Source organism: Erpetoichthys calabaricus, chromosome 6 (assembly GCF_900747795.2).
Source record: "Erpetoichthys calabaricus chromosome 6, fErpCal1.3, whole genome shotgun sequence".
Classification (NCBI taxonomy): Eukaryota; Metazoa; Chordata; class Cladistia; order Polypteriformes; family Polypteridae; genus Erpetoichthys; species Erpetoichthys calabaricus.
Window position 1 is genome coordinate 190,289,278 of NC_041399.2, and position 21,966 is coordinate 190,311,243.

Below are 21,966 nucleotides of genomic sequence, written 5' to 3' on the forward strand. Positions count from 1 at the left end.
TTCTGGTTTTCGCAGCGTAATTATATTAAACTAATAATCAGAACACAGCTTATCAGTGTGTCTGTACTATATTCTTGTCTAGTTGATGCTGATAAATAATATATGTGAAAAAAAATTGATGTTTCTCTATATATAAATAAATCTATGCAAAATATATCTTAATTTTTCTCTATACATCATTTTAATTTTCTATTTAAATAGGTTAACATATTCAGATACGTTGGAGGGTGGCAAATTGAAGCCCCGCCCCGCCCCGAGTGGCGCGAACTCGAGCTACGCCACTGAAAGGAAGATGAGCAGCAAAGTGAAGTGCACAGCCAGTTCTCTTTTAAAATGGCTGAATCGCACAAACAAGTTTTGCTTTTTTACTTTTATTCCTTCTTAAAACAACCTGGACATGATGTTTAGCGATATGTGTAAAAGATGCACATGAATACTTTTTGGCTTGAATATTTTAATGTATTTTTACTTTCTTGTATACAAGGTATAGAGAAAGTATTGGAATCCTACAAAAATTTTGATGAATCTCGACATTTTAGACCTCCCTGAGTCTGAAAATACCATTTTTGGAGTTATGTCTGTGTGTGTATATAAACATGATAACTTGAGTACGCTTTCACTTAGGTCAACCAAATTTTGTAAACAAGTATTAGGTACAAAACGTTGATTTCTATCAAGCTTTTGGGCTATTTCCGTTAACCGGAAGTGGTACTTTACTTTTATTCATGCAGCTGAACAGTCCGATTTATTGAACTTTACTTTTATAATAATTGTTCAATATATTATTAATTTGATTTTATTTGTTGTTGATGGTTCTTTAACGTACATAATATAAAAATAGAATCATTGTGTTGCGGTTTACTCCTCAAACATCCATCCCCATATCTGAGTATACAAGAAAGTCTAGGGGAGACCACTCCTAATTTTTTCACATTGGGACTCCCAGTATCCATTAGTTCCAATTACAAAACACAAAAACTGGCTTGTTATTTTTAAAATTGACTAAATATGATTTACTTTAGAATGCAATTTCAGGTGGTAAATTACTATATACTGTACTATGGTTGTGAAGAAATAACCTTCACTTGAAAAATGATGAACTTATCTTTAGTCTTATTTTTCTCTAATATTTAATTAATATTTTTATCATTATGCTGCTAAATTCTTACTGCGAGCACTTCCATTTTGTGTGTTTTTGCATAGTGTTGGCATCACTGTTGATAGCATGTTAATTTGCCATCATGTAATGAGTGGACATTTGACATCTTCATGCAGTAATGGTGTGCTAGTCCTGACGTCCAAGTTTTTGGATTTGTGTTTAAACCTTCATGGTGTGTTTAGTTACTTTAAAAACCACTTTATATAGCTTGAACTTTGCATGTTTTCTGACTACAGTTACTGTCTAATGTTCAAGTATTTGTGCTTTTTGGCTAAGAACCCCCACTAGTTCTTTGGACTTTGCTACCTCCACTCATTTTATTGTTTATATCCTATGTAAAGCCTTGGTGGCCTGGCTTTTTCATCTTGGCTAAACACATGTGAGCTGTTCATGCTCTTAGCTTACAGGCTGTCCCTGTGCTCTCCTGCCAATCTCTGTCTGCATATCAATTGGTCTCGACCTTCTGGTCTTTACTCATTCCTTCAGACCTTCTGTGCAAGACCACATACTGTTCATTCTGCTGCCCATTACGGTATATTCCTTCAGTGATATCAGCAGTCAATACTAGGCTGAAGTGCCTGCACTATAGTGCTTCTCGTGTGTACCTCTTTAGTTGGCACAATATACAGTAATATGCTATTTTAATATGTAATATATGTAAAATACACAAAGTAACCTGTTTTGGTGGATTTTAAGACTTGTATAAGTTAAAATTGAAATGATCAGAGCTAGTTTTGGAAACCTTATTATGAAGAACTAACCTGCAGTATGACAAAAGGAATTGCCACTTACCCATTATCATCATTATATATCCTGACCAAGACCCAGATTGATATGACTGTAACTGGGACACCTGCAAAGACAAAATTTTTCAAATCAATCTGCAGTTTTTACCAAGGTATCCAAGGCACCTCTTTTATACAGGCTTAGTTATGAAATGCATAATTAGCATAACTTAAACCATACATTTCCTTTTGGAGTCTGAGTGGTTTCAGTGATTCTATTGGAGGTATTATATTAATTTTGTCCATTTTTTATTATATAATGTTTAAAGACAAATAATTATTACATATATTATATATTATAATAAAATTTATTTCGTCAATTTGGAATGTTTGCTTATGGATAAAGAAAATGACTTGTATTGTACCATATAACAACATGTCTTTCTAGAGTCTTCTCTAATATCATTATATAAATTAAATTAAACTGTGCATCAAGCAGTCAATCTTCTCTATGTGCAAAGCCCCATCATTATTAAATGATCATTAAATAATTCATACTTATTTGACTTTGCTGTTGCATCCATCCTTTTAAAGATCCCACTCAATGTTATTACAAGGATGTGGGAAGCAGATGCTTTTCGAAGAAATATCAGGTTCAAGGAAACAGCCATCCTTAAAAAGGGAGCCAATTAATTTCAGCATACACAAACCCCTTAGCCAATTTAGAGTCTCCATTTATGCTAAATAAAGCAAAATTTAGCATATGAGAGGAATCCCATACACACATTAAGAAATGACACATTTCACATTGTCAATGACCAGGCTGAGAATTAATCCCAGTTTTCTGAAGATGTGAGGCATCAGTGCTAACCACTTCACCACTGAGCTCTCTAAAGCATTGCTTTCAACCTAAGAAAATTGATTTTACTTCATATGTTAAGTTGGATATTGCAGTTCCAGTAAGTGCAAGTACTTGAAAATTATCTTTATTTAAAAAAGCTATTTATTTGGCATTTGCCTTTACCCACAATAGCTTGCAAGATGAGGTCGCAATGCAATTATTTTGATTGTTTTTATTTTTACATTTGGAGCACATGCATGCAATTGAGAGGCTCAGCTTTAAAAAGTAAGTCAGCACAGCTTCAAATGACCTACAGTATATTTCCAACATCTTAACCACTGGGTCTTTACATTTTTGCCCTGTTTATTCTTCTAAAAGAATAGCAAATCAAAAATATTTTTGATTGCATTTCCCCCTTGGTTTTAGGATGCAACCTTGGAGTGAAAATGTGCTACAGGGCACTGTCTGGATGACAGTAGGCCAAAAAGCAGTGGTGAGATTAATGTTTTTTTTCTCTTTTCCATTCTCAACTTTATCTTTATGCATTTAATTCAATTTGCATGTTTAACTTAAATACTAACACTTATAAACTTGCATTACATCCATTACTCTTTTTGTGTTTCCTGTGATTTTTGTGTTTTCTTTGAACTGTACTATTTTTCTAAATGTGGATGGCATGATGGCACAATAGTTGGTGTGTTCAAAACTCACACCTGGCTGTTGTCTTTGCAGAGGATATATTTTTTCCACCTGTCTGCACAGACTTTCTTCTGGTTACTCTGGATTTTCTACAGAATCATTAAAGATCTACCAGGTAGGTTAACTAACAACTGACAAGGTTAATTGTCCCAGGTTTGGTGTTAGGGGTTAAGGTAGTGTGAGAACTAGGATCGACAGGCACCCTAACCAATGCTGTTTCCTAGTCTATGCCCAATGCTGCCAGAATGGGCTCCAGTTCACTGTTACACTGTTTAGGAATTGTATATGTATTATAAAGTCAGCACAGAGTGCCAGAATGGATCCTCTTTCTCTTTACATGGCTTGCCCTTGCTGCACTAGGTGAAATTCTATTTGCGACATTACAGGACTGAGGATTTTATAGGTGCCTCTGCTGTTAGTCTGGGACGCCAGCTCAAACTATGGGTGACTCATCCAAGGCTGATGTAACTTGTCAGCACTGTTTCATAGCCATCCTTTGAGGCCACTCTCTCCAGTGACCACTTCCAACTCCTTGCAATGGGTGATCTTCTCTCCCGTTTCGGTCATGCTGCCAATGACGAGAGCACATCAGCAGAGATCATGAGCACTGTGTTGTCATAATGCTCAGCAGGGTGTTGGGTTGCTGCACTGTTCTGTAGACCAGCAGAGATGTTAACACCACACTCTATGCAGTGGTCTGTCAGTTACAAGTGAGCAGGTGAACCTACTTGTCTGGAGCTGGAGATGTAGTGGTCTCTTGGCTGTTCTCCATCACTGAACTGACACTGTTGACACCAATTTAGGTCTGGATCTCAACTTTGAGACTCTCCGTCTATTCCTGCTATGTAAAGCCTCTGCAATCTGCTTTGTCCTTTGTCTGCGCAGTTTTACCATCAGTCCTGCTTCACACAGCTCACCTTGGGTCAGAGGAAACTCGATTTCCCATATTTTTCTCCAGCTCCATGAACTGGAAGCTTTGGCAGCATTCAGGTCGGTGAATCTTAGTAGAAGAAGAAGCATTGGTGGAGCCACAGAAGTAGCAGTCTATCAGCTGTCATCTCCCCATACTAATCGTGCAGATCCAAATCTCAGATCTCAGTCTTGAGACTCTCCACTAATTCCTCAGAAGAGTCGAGTACATCCATTGCAGTCTCTGTGGGATTCGCTGCTTTGCTAAGTCAGGCTGCTGGACTTCTCTACGTTCTGCTCCTGACATCAATGTAATGCTAACATGAGTGCCAAAATGGATTCTCTTGCTCTTTACATGAGCCTTTAATTGGCTTCCTATCCTTAAAAGAACTCCTCACCTTTGCATATTAGATGAAATTCTGTTTGCGAAATTTCAGTCTTGCAGTTTGTATAGGATCCCCTGCCGCTGGTGATGCAATGCTAGCTCATACTATGCATGATCCATCCCTGGCTGATATAACTTCTCAGTGCTGTTATAGTATATTTCTAAATGTATATGATACACTTGGTGATTAAATGTAGCACACTATATTGGAAACAAATGGGCATATAAACAAACAAATAAATAGGACTAAAAGTGAGACAGATTTACCACCTGCCTCCTGGGAAAAATGAACTGCAGGCCAGAATAATTCTGAGATCAATGAGTCCAATTAGAGTTACAATGACTCAGGACTTGGAAATTGACTGAAACAGAAACCTGCAGCAACAGGAGGTCCCCAGGACCGAACTTGAGAAGCCCTACTGTATTGTATGTCTGATAAATTTATCTGTAGGCACAGCTTGCCATCTGGAAAGCAATTATTTGCACAAGATGTTCAATACAAGACAATGGCAATGTTTCCGCAACAAACTTTAAAAAAGCAGACTGTACAACAGTACACTAACTTGTACAATATATATGAGGCATATTACACAATTGTGTAAGTTCAAAGAGGTTTGTAAGCCATGTGAAATGCATTGGCACAGATTTGAACTACAGTTTTAAACATTTAGTGAATGTTATATTATGTTATTTATTGATAATACTCATTGTCAGTTAGTCAGTCATTTCCCAACACGCTATATCCTAACACAGGGTCATGGGGGTTTGATGGAGCCAATCCCAGCCAGCACAAGGTGCAAGGCACGAACAAATCCTGGGCAGGGCACACACACACACACACATACACTCACCAAGCACACACTAGGAACAATTTAGGATCGCCATGCATCTAACCTGCATGTCTTTGGACTGTGGGAGGAAACCTATGCAGACACGGGGAGAACTTGTAAACTCCACGCGAACCCAGGTCTCCTTACTGCGAGGCAGCAGCGCTACCACTGTGCCACCATGCCGCCCTAATACTCATTGTTGATAATAATAATAATAATAATAATTCATGGATTAAATTAGTCTAGCCATCAACAATACTTTATGCTGAAGGGAAAATATATTCACAGTGTGTTCGCACAGGATGGAGGCATTTTCTTTTAGTGTGAATTTGCTCCTTTAACCTAAGATGCTTCTTTGTTAAATACCTGATAATGTCTTGCACCCTTTTGACAGTCCCTCCCATACCTTATTCTATTTAGAGGGGAACAGTTAATTTATAGAAGCAAGTTCAGAATTGTGTGAGCACTGCAGCCTCACAGCAGTCTGACCAGCATAGTTGGCAGATGTGTCCCTAGCCCTCAGGGACATGTAAATGGGACATTGCACCATTAAAATCCACTCAATGCTAGTTCAGTTCCTTATTTCCCTTTGACTTCAAATCATTTCAGTGAGTTTGGCGAAGTTCCCAAACATTTTCATGGTTTGGTGAACTCGCAGCAATGCAAACTTTCTGGTGTTCTCTCATCACTAATTATTATTATTATAATTAATTGCAAATTGAGCAATAAGTGACAATAATGAGTATAAAATATAATTTAGCTATTATATTTACCATAGGTTTACCATTCTGATAACTATTTAAAATATTTAGAGTTATAACAAAATTATGTTTTTTATTATTTTTCTTATCACTGAATCCACTTTCATTTAAAATACCTGCATATTACCAATCTGTAATTCTAAGCAAAATGTTGACATATACTATATACTACCCTATGATACCATTCCCAAAACTCACTTAATCCAAAAGGAAAAACTTAAAGAAACATGGAGAGTCATTCATTAATATCTGCTAAATATTTGTCCAAATGTAGAAGAAAACTTCAATTGTCCAGTAGAACTGGAATATAAGATGGGCATGCTGTTTGGAACTTTAACTATTCTACTACAGTGATCCCTCACTATATCGCGCTTCGACTTTTGCGGCTTCACTCTATCGCGAATTTTATATGTAAGCATATCTAAATATATATCACAGATTTTTCGCTAATTCGGATTTCTGCGGACAATGGGTTTTTTAATTTATGGTACATGCTTCCTCAGTTGGTTTGCTCAGTTGATTTAATACAAGGGATGCTATTGGTGGATGGCTGAGAAGCTACCCAATCAGAGCACGTATTATGTATTAAATAAAACTCCTCAATGATATATGATATGCTTCCTGCTCAATGCTTTGCATACTTAAATGCCCGAATAGCACCTACTTTATTGATTTTTGATTGTTTGCTTTTCTCTCTCTCTCTGACATTCTCTGCTCCTGACAGAGAGGGTGTGAGCAGAGGGGCTGTTCGCACCCCTAGAGGATACGGACGCTCCTGTAAAAAATGCTGAAAGACTACCTTCACATTGCTCCCTTTCTTACGGCTGCTTTGTCGGGCGGTGCTTCGCATACTTAAAAGCCAAACAGCACCTATTGATTTTTGATTGTTTGCTTTTCTCTCTCTGTCTCTCTCTCTCTGACATTCTCTGCTCCTGACGCGCACTCCATTGAAGAGGAAGATATGTTTGCATTCTTTTAATCGTGAGACGGAACTGTCATCTCTATCTTGTCATGGAGCACAGATTAAACTTTTGAAAAAGAGACAAATGTTTTTTTAAAGTGTTTAAAAGTCCCTGTCTCTACAAGGGTGCTATTTCATGTCTAGAGGGCTCTAATAATGTTAAAAAACGTATTTAGAAGTTCGTAAACAGGTTTTCTATGCTCTAACTGTGAAAATATTCGATTTATAAATATAGAATCCTACTTCGCAGAAATTCATTTATCGCAGTAGAGTCTGGAACTGATTAACCATGGTAAACGAGGGTCAACTGTCCTTCTATTTTCCCCTAGATACCCCTTACTTTTGCTTTTATTGCTTAAATAAAGAAAGCTCAAGATATATGAATCTACCATTTACACCTCAACAAACGGAAATTAAAATTTAGAAAATGGCTTTATTGACCTTCTACACTGTATCTATTAGTCAAATACAGGTGTGTCAGGTTACGGCAAATCTGCAGATATGAACAAGCACAAAAAAGCTCTCAATTCTTTCTTCTCAACTGAATTTCAAGTCATTTTTATTTAGCAACTTCCATTTTTTTAACTTACAAATAAAGTAAACTAGTTTTGGCACAGATATATACAGTACATAGCTGCCATCACTAATGGTGAGGAATAGTGCTGTGCTACAGACTTTGTCATCATTTTCAATAATATTAGTGCGTTCACGTGCATGTGATACTGAAAAGTAAATGGCAGCACACGTATCCAGACAATAATCTTTGTCACAGATAAACGGCTGGCTGTTTAACTAAGTGGTATAAACTGTTCTTTGTAATCACCCACATCCAGAATACACATCATGGCTGTGTTATCTCTGGTAATGTGGCTGTGTGGGGGTAGGGAGAGGTGACACTCATTGATCCCTCAGCAAAATCAACCATGTGCTGTAGTTCACTCCGTCATAGGTAAACAATTTGAGTGGCAGCTGGCTGTTCAACTAAGTGGCAGAAACTGCTGCTTGTGATGTCCAGTGTTTTAACTTTGTGTCTCAGGGTGTAAAATGCCTAGGAGCGAGATGTGACTCTTCTAGCGATCCCTAAGTACAGACGTGCCATCAGAGTCTCCATTATGCTTTTGATATACTGTGTCATTTTAGAACACTGTAAGATGTTTAAGCATAAGATTAAATTACTGTACACACCCATCGTTTAATTAGTTGTGACCTGTAGGGGGCACCACAGAGCCCCAAATTCTAGATGCCACTTTACAGAAACAAGTCCTGCATTCAAGAAACAGCTTTCATGTGACACTCCAAACAATATTATATTTCTCTTTTCTTCTCTCTCTTCCTCTAATTCATCCAGGCAAGCTTTGTCCTCTTCTACCCATTCCAACTTACCTGGTTAAGGCAGAGGTGGCACCTTTTATATAAGACCCAGGATACTTGCAGTGCTTAGACTTTGCAAATAGGAAGCATTTCTGGGTCAGGAGAAGCCCCACAAAGTACGGACCGCTAATCCCTGCAGCCGACCTGGTGGCACCCACGGAACCCAGCAGAGAGGCCCAACAGGACATCAGTTCCCTGCAGGACCTACTGGGTACTGTAGCCTAGGGATGAGGCCATCTAGCATGTTGGGGAGCATATAGTTCTGGAAGTTCATTGCCCCCTGGCCCTCCATTATACTAGCCTCCTGGCTGAGTCAGCATCTTCGCTCCAGGCCCACCAGGGTGCCAGCACACTCTACTCTATGTTGGCATCACCTGCCAACCTCCTTGCTGACACAGGAAATGCCGTGCCTTTCTTCCTGCCCACTCACTACCTTGGCCTCTGGGCCAGGTAAGGAGCCAAGAACCATCCCAGCAGGGAGTTCAGCATTTGCTTGCCATCTATCATATTGTCAAACATTATTTCAGTTTTGCGATTTTAAGTTCAGTAATATTGCTTCACTGTCATTAAATGAATAAGTCTGAAATGCTTTTTTTTCTATAAAATAAGTAATAGCCTTTTGCAATTTTGCAGATATTTCCATTAACAGACATTTGCAGTGCAAGTTCCGACTTACAAACAAAATCCACAAGAACAGAACATTTTCTTAATTTGAAGGACACATGTATTGTGTAACAGAAAAACAAGTCTTTGTGAAAGTGTTGTTATATAACAGTGAGTAACTTACATGCATTACACTGTATACTGTATGGTCACTTTCCTAGTGTGTTCCTTGGAGGTCTTATTAATACTCAGAAGACGGGTTTGTTAAGGTCTTATTGCTGTACATAACATTCGGTAGCTCCATTTATAGTGTTACAATATGGTAACACTTCAATGAGTAAATTTTCAGACTTTTACAATGAAAATGGTTGACTTTGTATGAACTTACCCCATCCTAAGAAAAAATACCTCCAAAAATATTTTTTCTCTGACACAAATGTTAACATCAGAAGTGTCTGCAGATACAGGCCTTCCACCAGTAACCAATAAAAATTTGAAGAAATGCTGAATTGGAAAAATACAACAGCTAATTTGCACGCAATCTGTGAATAAAAAAAGAAAATGCAATTGGTCTCTGAGCAGCTGTGATTATGTAACTTTGTTACATCTTGATGTTAAGTAACTTGCAGGGTGATTCTGAGCAGGGCCTATTCATTCTTTTCTCTGCACACACTCTTTCATTGTAGTGCCATGAAGCCTGGAAGCTCTTAGCACATAATAGGCATGGATGGGATGCCAGTCCATTAGAGGACATTCACATTTATTATCTATGTTAAAAAATAATTTTTTAAAAAGTACCGTTGACATGGAGCAGTGATCTGTGCTGTCATCCCCAAAGAGTACAGCATCTTTAATAAAAACAGCTGTGGCCCGGAGAATGTAAGATGCAAAGAGGTTAACATGGATGTAATTCCTGGTGCAATGAAACTTCCTTTAAAAGAAATACAAATATATATTAATTATTAAAGGAGGACATTTAAATTACTTGATTATGTTGTATTAAAACAGGAATGTTTTCTGCATTCTTTTTCTTATAATTACAAAATACATACAAACAAAAAGACAGAAGAATAAAGAACAGCTTTACCAACTGACCCAAGTCATTTACAGGCATCTGTTTTATATTTTGCATTCAAACCTGCATGATTGTTATTTTATTTTTCATTTGCCTGTTTGACTTTATGATGTCTACAATGTTATGATATGGCATTTAAGAAATGAAACATTTACTTATTGGAAGTTAAATATTCCAGAAAGTAAACATGCTGTTAAATTAACATAACCCAACCTAACATACCATACCATTCTTAGACCTGCTTAATCTATTTCAGGGTCACGGTGCTGTAAGCCAATAACTTATACTCGTGTTCATGAACAACTTAGCTAGCAGGATCTCTTCCAGACATTACCTGAATGACAGGAAGACAAATATGGCAGTTGTTAGTGATGCCAGAGATGCCGAGTACCCTGCAGTATAGATGTTCTGAAGGGTTGAAAGTTGTAGTTTCTAAAATAAATCAAAATTAAAAATACATTATAGAATGAAATGTGAGACCCGAGACTTCACACCATTTGAAAACAATGTCAGATACTTGAGCCAAAACAGCATTAGTTTAAAATATCCAAAATCATTTTACCAGTTTCTTCATTGGAAAAGAAATCTCCTAAAAGTAACAAAGAGTTTAAGCAGAATTTCCCAATCTACTTTGAAGTTATATGGAGTATTTCAAAATGTATAAAATTCAGATCTAATTTGTCAGGGCATTACAATAATGTGCACTTCATAAAACTAATAATTTGTTCAAAATCATAGTTTTCATTCCTTTCCAGCTATGCATTAAAATGTTACAGCATCATGTTTTATAAACAAAAATAATAATGCACACATATAAAAAAGGTGTTTTATTATAAATAATGTTTAAAAAAAGACATTTTAAAGCATATCCTGAAAATTACAAGTATTTTGGCCAGGGTCATGCAGCCTATAAAACAAAATGAGTGTATTATCTTCTGACATCTTACAGCCATACAATTTGATCCAGTGTTGGCATCTGTACCAGCAGGTCAAGGTGTCAGGCAGGAAACAACACTCACACGCATGTACACAGGACCAGTTTAGTGCATTCAATTAACCATCCTAAACATTTAAACACACCGTTGCACAATCAGAAGCAGAACAGAGCAGTGTTATGGCCAGGATTCAGACACAAGACCTTAGGAGTGTGAGGCCATTAAGCAACATATGTGGCTGCATAGGGCACCATCCTAGGGTGGGCGGGGGCACCAGTCTAGAAAGCCAATCTTGCTTTGTCTGCCCCTCCCTCCTAAACTTACGGTAGATTGTTTTTGACAAAATTAAGTGCAATCCAGTGTTTTAAGATTACATTAAAACGCAATGCACATACATGTGTTGCATTTAACTTTGGTGCGGCTTTATCGTGTTATAATTAAGAATATATTAACAAACTGATTGAATTTTTTCACTACAGCACACAATTTTCATTTCACTTTAAAATGCAATACAAAATGCATTTTAATTTATGTCCATAGATCAGGGGCCCTCAATCACGGTCCTGGAGGGCCACAGTAGCTGTAAGTTTTTGCTCCAACCCAATTGCTTAATAAGAAACACTTATTGCTCAAGTAACACTTCTGCTTCACTTTGGTTGTCTCACTCGTTAAGAGTTTGAACCCTTATTGCTTATTTTAGTCTTAAATAGCTTTTTAATTGCTCCTAATTAGCAATAACATGCAAATGTCAAAAGAGAACAGCATTTCTCCATTTACCTTGTTACCATTTACACCTGTGTGTATTGATCATGCACTATTGGGTCTACTTAAATACTTCGAAAGAAAATGAAGAGAAAAAAGCGAAGGACTGAGAACTACTCATCCATTTTAGCCTTCAAATCATTTGGATGATATCTTTAGAAAGGGGAAGAAAATCTAGGATATGAGAATTACCTGACATAGCAGAGTTAAAGCACTAACAAGCCATGAAATTAAGTTATTGGCAAGAATTGCTTTCTAATTAAGCAGCTGGGTTAGAACAAAAACCTGCAGCCACTGCGGTGCTCCAGGACTGTGATTGAGGACCCCTGCCATAGATTGTGTTTCATAACTAAAAGCAAAGCACATATTTTGAGTTTCACTTAGCGCCCTCTCTGAGATGTATTGCATCTCAATTCACGACCATGCATTAATCATGCCAAAACTAAATGTCATCAAATGACCAATCAAAGTCAAAAGGTGCGGAAAGGTGTGTCAACGTTAATGGCACAGTCTTACTTATTCTCACAGGAGACGCAGTGTTTCAGTCAACTTGATGCTGTGTTTACGTGTTGCATTCCAGTGCACTTGATATGTAATTGTACAATCTGCTGTGAGAATTACTTGAGACTATGAGTACAAGCCACCAACTCCCAGCTTCATTCCATTACACAATTAAATATTAAATGTAAGGGGGCAATTCCCTTTTCACAAAGTGCCAGTTGGTGTTGGATAAATGTGTTTATTCAATAAATAACAAAATAATTTGGTATTCATCATTTAGCGTGTTTAGTCACAGAAATCTGATTTCTAAAATGCCTGGTAAAGCCTTATTCCAAATAGAGTAATCAGGCCTCTTAGGAACCTGAGACACATTTCTCCACGAATAATCCGGTTATGTGGCCATGTAAACTCTTAATCAGGTTATTGTTCAGGATTTTGTAGTCTGCGCATGTCCATTGCACTCTGTCAGCCTACGCATGTATTTGCTTCACACACACTTTTAGCAGCCACCGGCAGCTGCATCCACAAAATTCATTTTCAAAGGTAAATATTTGGACAGTTGCTTTATTCCTTCTCTTGGCTGAAAAACTCTGTCTCAGAATTTCAGAAACAGCTAAATTTGTGTTGATCAGCTGAACGTGCTTAACTCAGCAACACAATCTCGAGAGCAGTAGGGTAACACGTTAAAAGTAATGTGCATTAAGTAGTCTGATTACTTTTTAAAGTAATGAGTAACCTAATGCAATACTTACTTTACTGAAGGAAAAATACCTGAGTTATTATTATTCCATGGGTATAAGGCAAGATGCACGCATACCAGGTCCTTTGCAGGGCTCAATCACACTGCCAGGCAGAAAAGAGTGTGCTGTGTGCAATCCGGTAACAGAAACCTATAAATAAAGCGTCAGTTTGACTAAACGTAACTATAAAACATAAGAAAATCATCATCACAGGTATCATGCTTATTTTCTGATTCATGGTAGCCAATGATGATTTGTAACTGTTTTTGCACAGATTAACAACGTCGGGGCATTTTGCCAAAGGAAAACTCCAGAATGTTACTTCCGCATGTAAATGTGGATAATTGAGAAATCAGTTTCCTGGCTTAATCGGGTTATTCACCATAAACCGATTATGTGTGTGCATGTAAACGCACTGATTGTTTATCTAATATTAGACTTTGGTTGAAGACTCAAACACATTTAGTGTTAAACATTTCTAATAATTGAGAAAGCCAGAAAAGGGCACATTTTTATGGCACTTTATTGAATCTATAGCATATTAATTAATCGATGTTTATTAATTGTACATTGCAACTAATGACAAGACACTTAAAAACAAATGCAGCTCACAATTGTCAATGAATTGCACTTTTACATTACACCACTCATTCATCATTGTTCATTTTACAGACCATATTTTCTGCTTCCCCATAAATCTCGTCACTGAAGTTACACGCTTTTATGTAAGATGGAAATAAATCTGTCCAACCTCTGGAAGTGCAGTTTCTGTAAATATAACCTGAAAGAGATAATGAATGTGTGAATTATAAACTTATCTTGCTAGCCCTATTGTACTGTTCATACATTAAAACACAATCAGCTCAGCTAGAACTCCATTATTATCTGAACCTGCATACCATAGTTGGTACAGTACATTTACATTCACTGGATAATTATAACTAATATATAGAGCTTGAAGTCTCTGTGTATATCTTATATATAAACGTCTATGTGTGGAAGTGTGTGTGTCTGTCTGTCTGGCCCGGAAGTGCAAGACTACAGCATGAAGCTCAAAGAAAGTGACTCTGTCGCCAAAGTGAATCTGCCGAGAAAAGAGAGAAACTCACTTAGCCGCTAATGCACAAGCGAAGTGGGCACATCGGCAGAACGAAACCACCTAGGAGAGAGATGCCCAGAGTAGTTCCTTTCAATTACCTGACATCTCTAAATTTCAAATTTTTTTCTGACGATTTCAATAGTTTCTAGGACCCTGGGCTTTTTACAGCACGGGCTTACACAGCTAGTATATATATATATTTATACTGTATATGTATGTCTGTTGGACTAATGTCTGCCAAAATTTGCACACCTCCCTCACTTAACCAGGGGGAAACCATAGACTATGTCCAGACCCAATATTTTGACCTTGCGGTAACTTTTGTTTTTTTTTTAAACTTTTTACTGTAGTTTAAAAGACAGTGCCACCTGGTGGTTCAAAGCAAATGAAACACTAGAACAGACTGAAGTCAGACTAGCAGACAAACAGACCAGAACTTCAAATGTTTTACCTGTGCAACACCAAGTGCTGCTTCTAGTTTATAATATATGCATTCTGTTACTGTACATGACAAAGCTAATAAAAAGCAGAAGATCTGTGACAAAATATAAAACACTGAAAGCAAATTGTTAAAGTCATAACAAAATAGAACAATTACAATCAAAAAAGGTTGCCTTGGATTTCTGGGTATTAGGAGATGATTTTTGAATTTGCTTGAAAATGAATATTACAAGAGAATAAAATAACTTTTTTAGTTTAAGTTACCAAAATATTTATTTAAAGCATTGTAATAAGTAAACACGGCAATCAGAACCAAGACATAATGACAATATTAATTACTAGTATAACCTATTGTTGTGATGCAGGTATAATTTTTCCTGGCTATTCACTTTATTGGTGACACTGTGGCACTTTTAATGTACAATTGTTTTTCTCTCATATCTCCAAAGGCATGCACATTAGGTTAATAGTCATTTCTAAATTTGACAAGTGTCCTTGATGCATCAGATGAAATGCAGCAACAAACACTGGATTGGACTGTACTTCACTGCAGAACACACTCATTATAACAAGCACTAAGGTTACATTTACATTTCCAGGCTGAAATGAGTGAAACCCGATTTTTTTCTTTAAGCACTGCCATCATCAGCCAGCACCAGCAGCTTGGCAGAACAGTGGAGGAGAGCTACAGCTGTGACAACAGTCATGGTCCCACCACTTCTGATTTCTTTCTCATACCCGCTCAACTCTTGGTGCAGCAGTGCCAGAAATAGCAGCAAAAACAGCAAAAGATCACAGTCTTTTTATTTCCACACTTATTTTAACTTCACCTGTTTGTCGTCTGGTACAAATCTTGTAATCGATATTTAATCCTCTTCCTGTTATCCAAATGACTTGAAATTTTGCACACTTACTCACTTTCGATGACAATACATGAATCAATAATCAGTTTCACTAACTGATCAATTAATCCATATTAATTAAGAAATGAAATTTTCATATGAAGAATAGTTCAAGATTTCACCAATAGATGGCGCTAGTAACGGATAGAAATATTAAAGGAAGTGTTAAAATATTGATTACAAAATTATACTAAAACAAACCCAAGACTAAAAAGTTGAAAATAATATATATATATAAATACTTTTTAAAACCCACGCTTATATTAAGTTAAAAAGTGTACTAAAAAGTAACAAATAAGTCTCTCATACATCACTCGTAAAATATAAGCGTGGGTGCTTTTGCTAAGATTTTAAGAAGTGTTTTTTGAATGTTGATCAATGAAAAGCACCCACGCTTTTATTTTACGAGTGATGTATGAGAGACTTATTTATTATTTTTTATTACACTTTTTAACTTAATAAAAGCATGGTTTTTAAAAAGTATTTTTTTAATATATTTTTTCTTTGCCCTCTCAGCATAGTTATTGTGAGATTTGCCCAGACACCACCAGTAGGAAACCACATCTTTATAAAAGTCACACGTTTATTAATCATAAATAAACACAATCCCAAACACACACAGTGTACTCAACACTAATCACTCCTGTTTCGGGCTTCTCTCAATGTCCTTGGCCACCTATCTCCTCCTGGGAGTTTTGTCCAACTCCCACTCCCGACTCTGGCTCCCCAACTGTAGGAAGGCGGCGCCTTTTATTCCCGCCCGGATGTGCTCCAGGTGGCTGGTGACAACCTTCCTGCAGCACTTCCTGGTGTAACGGAAGTGCTGCCCTTTGCCCCGGAAGCACACCGGGCGTCCCTGGCAGGTTCCTCCACCATCTTACCGAGTGTGGTGGAAGTAACTATTTCCGAGTCCTACGAGGCATGAGGCGCCCCCTGGAGGTGGCCACGAGTCCCACAGGCCAGAAGTTCTTTGTTCTTCTCCCGTGGTCCTCTCCTGCTCCAAGGCGGTTGCCCCCTCGTGGCTCGGAAGCTATTCCTGCCACCTTCTGGTCCTTTTAGGCATCCCGGCCAGGTAATGACCCCGGCAATCTGACACATTATATACAGCTGATGAACTGTATGGCATCCTCCAGAGCAAAATGTGATGCATATAACAGCTGCTAGCATATTCATTTTGTTGGTTTTAATATCATGAGTCGTCTCACAAATATAAAGTTCTTTGTTGTTGGTGACAACTTTTTCTTAAATATGTGAAATGTGTTCATATGTTAGATTACCGACTGCCTCTACATTAACCCTGAATGGTTGTGGCTTTATATGTGACTGTGCCTTTTGATGGTCCAGCGTCTTTATGGGTCATGCAATACAATCACATCTGGTATCCTGTTGTCAGGTTTCACAGTTGGCTGAATATTTTTACACAGATTTTGTGCTCTTCCCATTAAATGTCTTTACCTTTCGTTTTGTATTGATTGGATCATTCTCATACTGATCTATGGATCCCAGATGATCATTATGCTATAGAATCTTTAATCAAAAAGCCATTTTGATATTTGTGTTAGTTATTCCTTACTATTTTGGGAGTGTTGTGTTTTTGTGATGGTGCAATTTATAGAAGTCGAAAGAAGATGTGCAATATCGTTAGCTTTTTCAATTATTTTCTAGAGATAACGGAATCATTTTCTCAACAAATTTCCTTATAATTGGTGTTTTTTTATTTTATTTTTTTAATTTTATTTCCATACTATAAAGTCAAACTTAACAAACCAGTATTCAACAACCGCCCGAGAAAAAGAGAGGAGAGCCAACTGCATGAGCAAATTTTAAAAAACAACAAAGAAGGAGAATGTCCTTTTCCTCAATATAAATGCTTATTATAAGATTTGATTAATTAGATCTTGCCATATTTAAAAAAAGTTTTGAACAATTCTTCTAAGCAAGAATGAAACTTTTTTGCAATTTTTGGGCTAGGATTCTTCCAGTTGAGCAAGTATGTGTTAGTAGTGGGGAGTACACCAAACACAGTTGTTAATGGTTTAGGAGTGAATGTGACACCAAGGCTGTCTGATTCAAAGATTTCATCTGCAGAACGAAGTTAATTTGGTTCACTTCCAAAACATGTGGCCCAGTGAGGGTGGAGCTCGATTGCAACATTCACAGGTTGAATCTTGCCCTGGAGACATTTTGGACTATTTTAAACAAGATGCGTGTGCTTGACAAAAGATTTTAATTTGAATGATGGAATGTTTTGCGCACATGGAGCTGGAGTGTATTCTATGAATGATGGCCTTCCACCCCTTTCTGAAACATTAAATGAAAGATCCTTTCCCCACTGTACTCTCGAATCTTCAAAAGGAAGAGACTTTAAAAGGTTTTATATATTACTGAAATGCTGTTCTGAGTCTGATCAGAAATGGGTGGGCGGTGATGAAAATTGGGTTCCTTCTAGCAAAGTTTCTGATTTGAAAGTAGTGAAAAAATTGTGTTGATGGGAAATTAATTTTGATAATATTAATAAAATAATAACAATAAGCAAAGTACATGTGAATATTGACAACCATACAACCTGATAAATGTTAATGTGTAGTTTCAGGCAGCACACAAACTTGTAGTTACTTTAAATGTCTCTAGTTAAGTCATCATTTCTAGCTTTCTTCAGGACAAGCTGCATGCCAATCACAATATGGCTGCTGAGCTGTGCTCTTCATTGTGTTGTCTTTTTCATGGTAATGGTGTGAGAGAGAGTTGGGGAGGGGTAAAGCAATCAAATTAATACATTTTCAAATCCTACGGCCAATAGGGAGTCGTGGTACGGCCTGGTTTTTCATTCAAAACCAAACAGTCAACTTTAGATCAATAGACTCCCTAAGTCAGTCCTAAAGACGGGAGTTGTGTGGGATTCTTTAAACAGCAAAGCATTGATGTTCTCATGAATAAAACACTATTATTATATTTGCTTTGTCTGACTTACAAACAAAGACATACAAAATATTTATCAACTTATATCCAACATTTCACACCACAACAGCACTGTAGTGTCGGTACCAATTAGTTACAATCGACAGTGCTGACTGCATAGGGCCAGATGGGTGTAGCGAGTTCACTCAAGATATACTAAGGGGTCCCAGTTACTTTTCAGGTACCTCTTAGGTCCTTTTAGGCCATGTACAGTAATTGATAAAGGAGGTTTAGATAATGTTTAGGTTTTCATTCCTTGTCCCTGTTAGATTTATTGAACACTGGACATGCAGCACCCATTACAATAGTTTAAAGAAAAAATTATTAACTTCAATAAGTAAATTCCACACTATACATAATGTCACCATTTTATGTAAGGTTTGTTTTCATTTTAGTTTAGATGTGAGATTATGTATACAAAATTTTACACAAGTGTTTATCTGGACAAAAAACACAGTGGGGATTAGAAGTAAATCCTAGTTATTGGAATTAAATTACCTTGATTGACGGGAAAGTGACTGAAAACATCAGTACACGTTACATTGACCGTTTTTCCAATTTCAGTAGATTGCCAGCACCACAGTCCATCCCATTCTGTCGGGCATTCTGTTTAAGCAAGCAAGAAAATGTCAGATACATACCTAGTGCAGGACATAACATTGAGCATGATACACAGCATGAGTAAGGCTACGGAGAGAAACACTGCAAAACATAGTGTACTGAAAACACCTTAAGAAATTTTCCTTCCATCCAAGCATACGTAGTTTTCAGCTCATGGTCATGTAAGGGCTGGAGACTATCATTGCATAAGTGGATTTAATTCAGGAAAGAGTACCTGAACTGGATGGCACACTAATGGTAAAACCACAGGTTGGAGTGTAAGATTTAGTTATCTATCTACTACACAAGGTTTATTCCCATCTGAACAAATTTATCAGCTGTGTGATTTTGATTTCTCCAGTGCCTTCAGTACAACAACAGCAACAATTTATTTTTTGTACAGGCCAAATTCACACAAGGAGTGCTGCAGTGGGCTTTAACTGACCTTGCTTTTTGACAGAACCCTGACTCTATAAGAAGACAAGAAAAAAAAATCCCCAAAAAAAATCCTTGTAGGGAAAAAAAATGGAAGAAATCTTAGGAAAGTAATCCTCTTCATAGATCTAGATGGCCAAACTATCATTGCCACCTCAGGAATACAATATGACAGTACAATAAAAATAGTACAAGCTACAAAGCAAATTGCAAGAGTAGACTATATCACATGTGAGGATTCAGATTTGTTCAGTGTCCTGGAGACCTCGGCCAACAAGCTACCTCCTCACTACTGGCCACTCCACAGCAGAGTCATTGCTGGGCTGGCCAATCTGATTAAAGGACCCTTTTACCTGATGATTCCAATGCTCTTTTATCAGAGATGACGTTTCCATAGGTAGGCAAACAGTACCATTTACTCATTCCTGGTAAGGGTTAACCGCAGGGATATATGACAGGTAGATGAACCTATGGCGTCCTGGATAATGGACTGTCTGTTGGTTACAGCGCAGTTTGTGAGGCTCAAGGACTGTACAGTATCTTTGATGTGGATGTGAGCAACACTGGAGCACCACAGGGAACAATCCTGTCTCCTTTTCTGTTCAACCTGTAAACCTTGGCTTATAAATATAATACTAGGTCATGTCACTTATAGAAATTCTCTAATGGTCCTGCACAAATAGGGTGTATTGATAAAGTGGATGAGACAGAGTATATGAATCAGGTGGAGAACTTTGTTTCTTGATGCAAAAAGAAAGCTTCTTCAACTTAACATCAGCAAATGCGAAGAACTGATTATAGACTTTCTCCGCAGCAATTAAGAAAAATAGGACACAATATTAAATAATAATAAAAAGTATTTTATTTACATTGAAGGATTCAGAACTCTTATTAACTTTCTTAATGAACCCTGTGATCAGTTCACAGCATATAAAGGTATTATAAATCCACCCAAATCAATTCCCCCTTTAATCTGCCTTATGAGCTACATGGATATAGGACTTATTTTGCTGACAGCATAAATGTGAGGACATGAAACAATGAACAAAGATAGCAAACAGATGGCAACTCTTACAATTTCACAAATATTGGTTTTGTTAATTACAGAAATTATTAATTGGTTCTTATCTGCCTCTTGCAGACAATTTCAAACCCTGGGATGAGTGAACAGAAGTACAAAGAGGATGCAGGCTAGGCTACCACTTACATAATGGCCATTGTCTTAAAATACAGATGTAAGGAAGCACATTTATTATAAAGTTAAAGTCTCTCCATCCATTCCATTATCCAACCTGCTATATCCTAACTACAGGGTCACGGGGGTCTGCTGGAGCCAATCCTGGCCAGCACAGGGCACAAGGCAGGAAACAAACCCCGGGCAGGGCGTCAGGCCCACTGCAGTAAAGTTAAAGTGTCCTATAGAATATAAAAAGTCAGCACATTCTGTGGTAGAAAAATGTATTGAACGCAGGCCCGTTACAAATTACTAATTGCATAATGAGTACACATAAAGACACAGGTTTGTTTAAAAAAGACAGAAAAACAAAGTAGTTTGAAACAAGTCTATATAACTGGACCCCCAACAATATCTGTCCATTAATTAACAGTTAAACTATGGCCAATTGACAATAAAGTTCACTTTGACAAAATTAGGATTTAAAGCCATCAAAGAAAACACTCAAAGGAGACATATATCAATATTGATAAGTACAAATTCTTCCACAGAAGCAAAGAGCCTCTATTGCTGGTCACTATTTAGGGTGTGAATGAGGATCTTGTGCACTTCTGCAAGTATTCTGGGTCAACATTAGTGACAGGCTGGACTAGTTTCGTAATGCAGAGTAACTATATAAGGAAGGGCAAAACAGACTCTTTTCTTCCTAAGGTGATTGCATTCCTTTAATGTGGGTAGTGATGCCCTTTATATGTTCTTCAATATAACTCTGTGATGGTCAGTGCAAACTTTTACATTATGTTGTGCCAAGCCAGTAACATCACTTCAAGATAGACCCACAGAATCCGCAAGCTAATTAAAAAGGCAGGATCAGTTATGAGTTGCACTTGGGACCCCCTGGAGATAGTAGCGAAGGAGACAATGAAAACAATGCTGAGTGCCATTATAAGAAGAAGAAACATAAGAAATCATAGAAATCTGACAAACGAAAGGAGACCATTCAGTCCATCAAACCCGTTTATTTAGTTAATAGCTAAGCTGTCCCGATATCTCAATATTCTTCTTAAAGGTTGTCTTTTTGAAGAAGTGTTTCCTGGCTC

General features: G+C 37.4%; 1 protein-coding gene across 1 annotated transcript in view; it reads right to left on the reverse strand.

Annotated features, from left to right (window-relative positions):
• LOC114653719 (vasoactive intestinal polypeptide receptor 1-like) overlaps nucleotides 1-21,966 on the reverse strand; it is an 84,699-nt gene that overhangs the window by 19,458 nt on the left and 43,275 nt on the right. The window contains exons 3-8 of the mRNA XM_028804187.2: nucleotides 19,156-19,263; nucleotides 13,932-14,038; nucleotides 10,654-10,751; nucleotides 10,043-10,175; nucleotides 9,633-9,786; nucleotides 1,952-2,012 (exon numbers count right to left, since the gene is read on the reverse strand). Of these exons, the coding sequence (XP_028660020.1) occupies nucleotides 1,952-2,012; nucleotides 9,633-9,786; nucleotides 10,043-10,175; nucleotides 10,654-10,751; nucleotides 13,932-14,038; nucleotides 19,156-19,263 (661 nt within the window). The remainder of the gene's footprint in view (nucleotides 1-1,951; nucleotides 2,013-9,632; nucleotides 9,787-10,042; nucleotides 10,176-10,653; nucleotides 10,752-13,931; nucleotides 14,039-19,155; nucleotides 19,264-21,966) is intronic.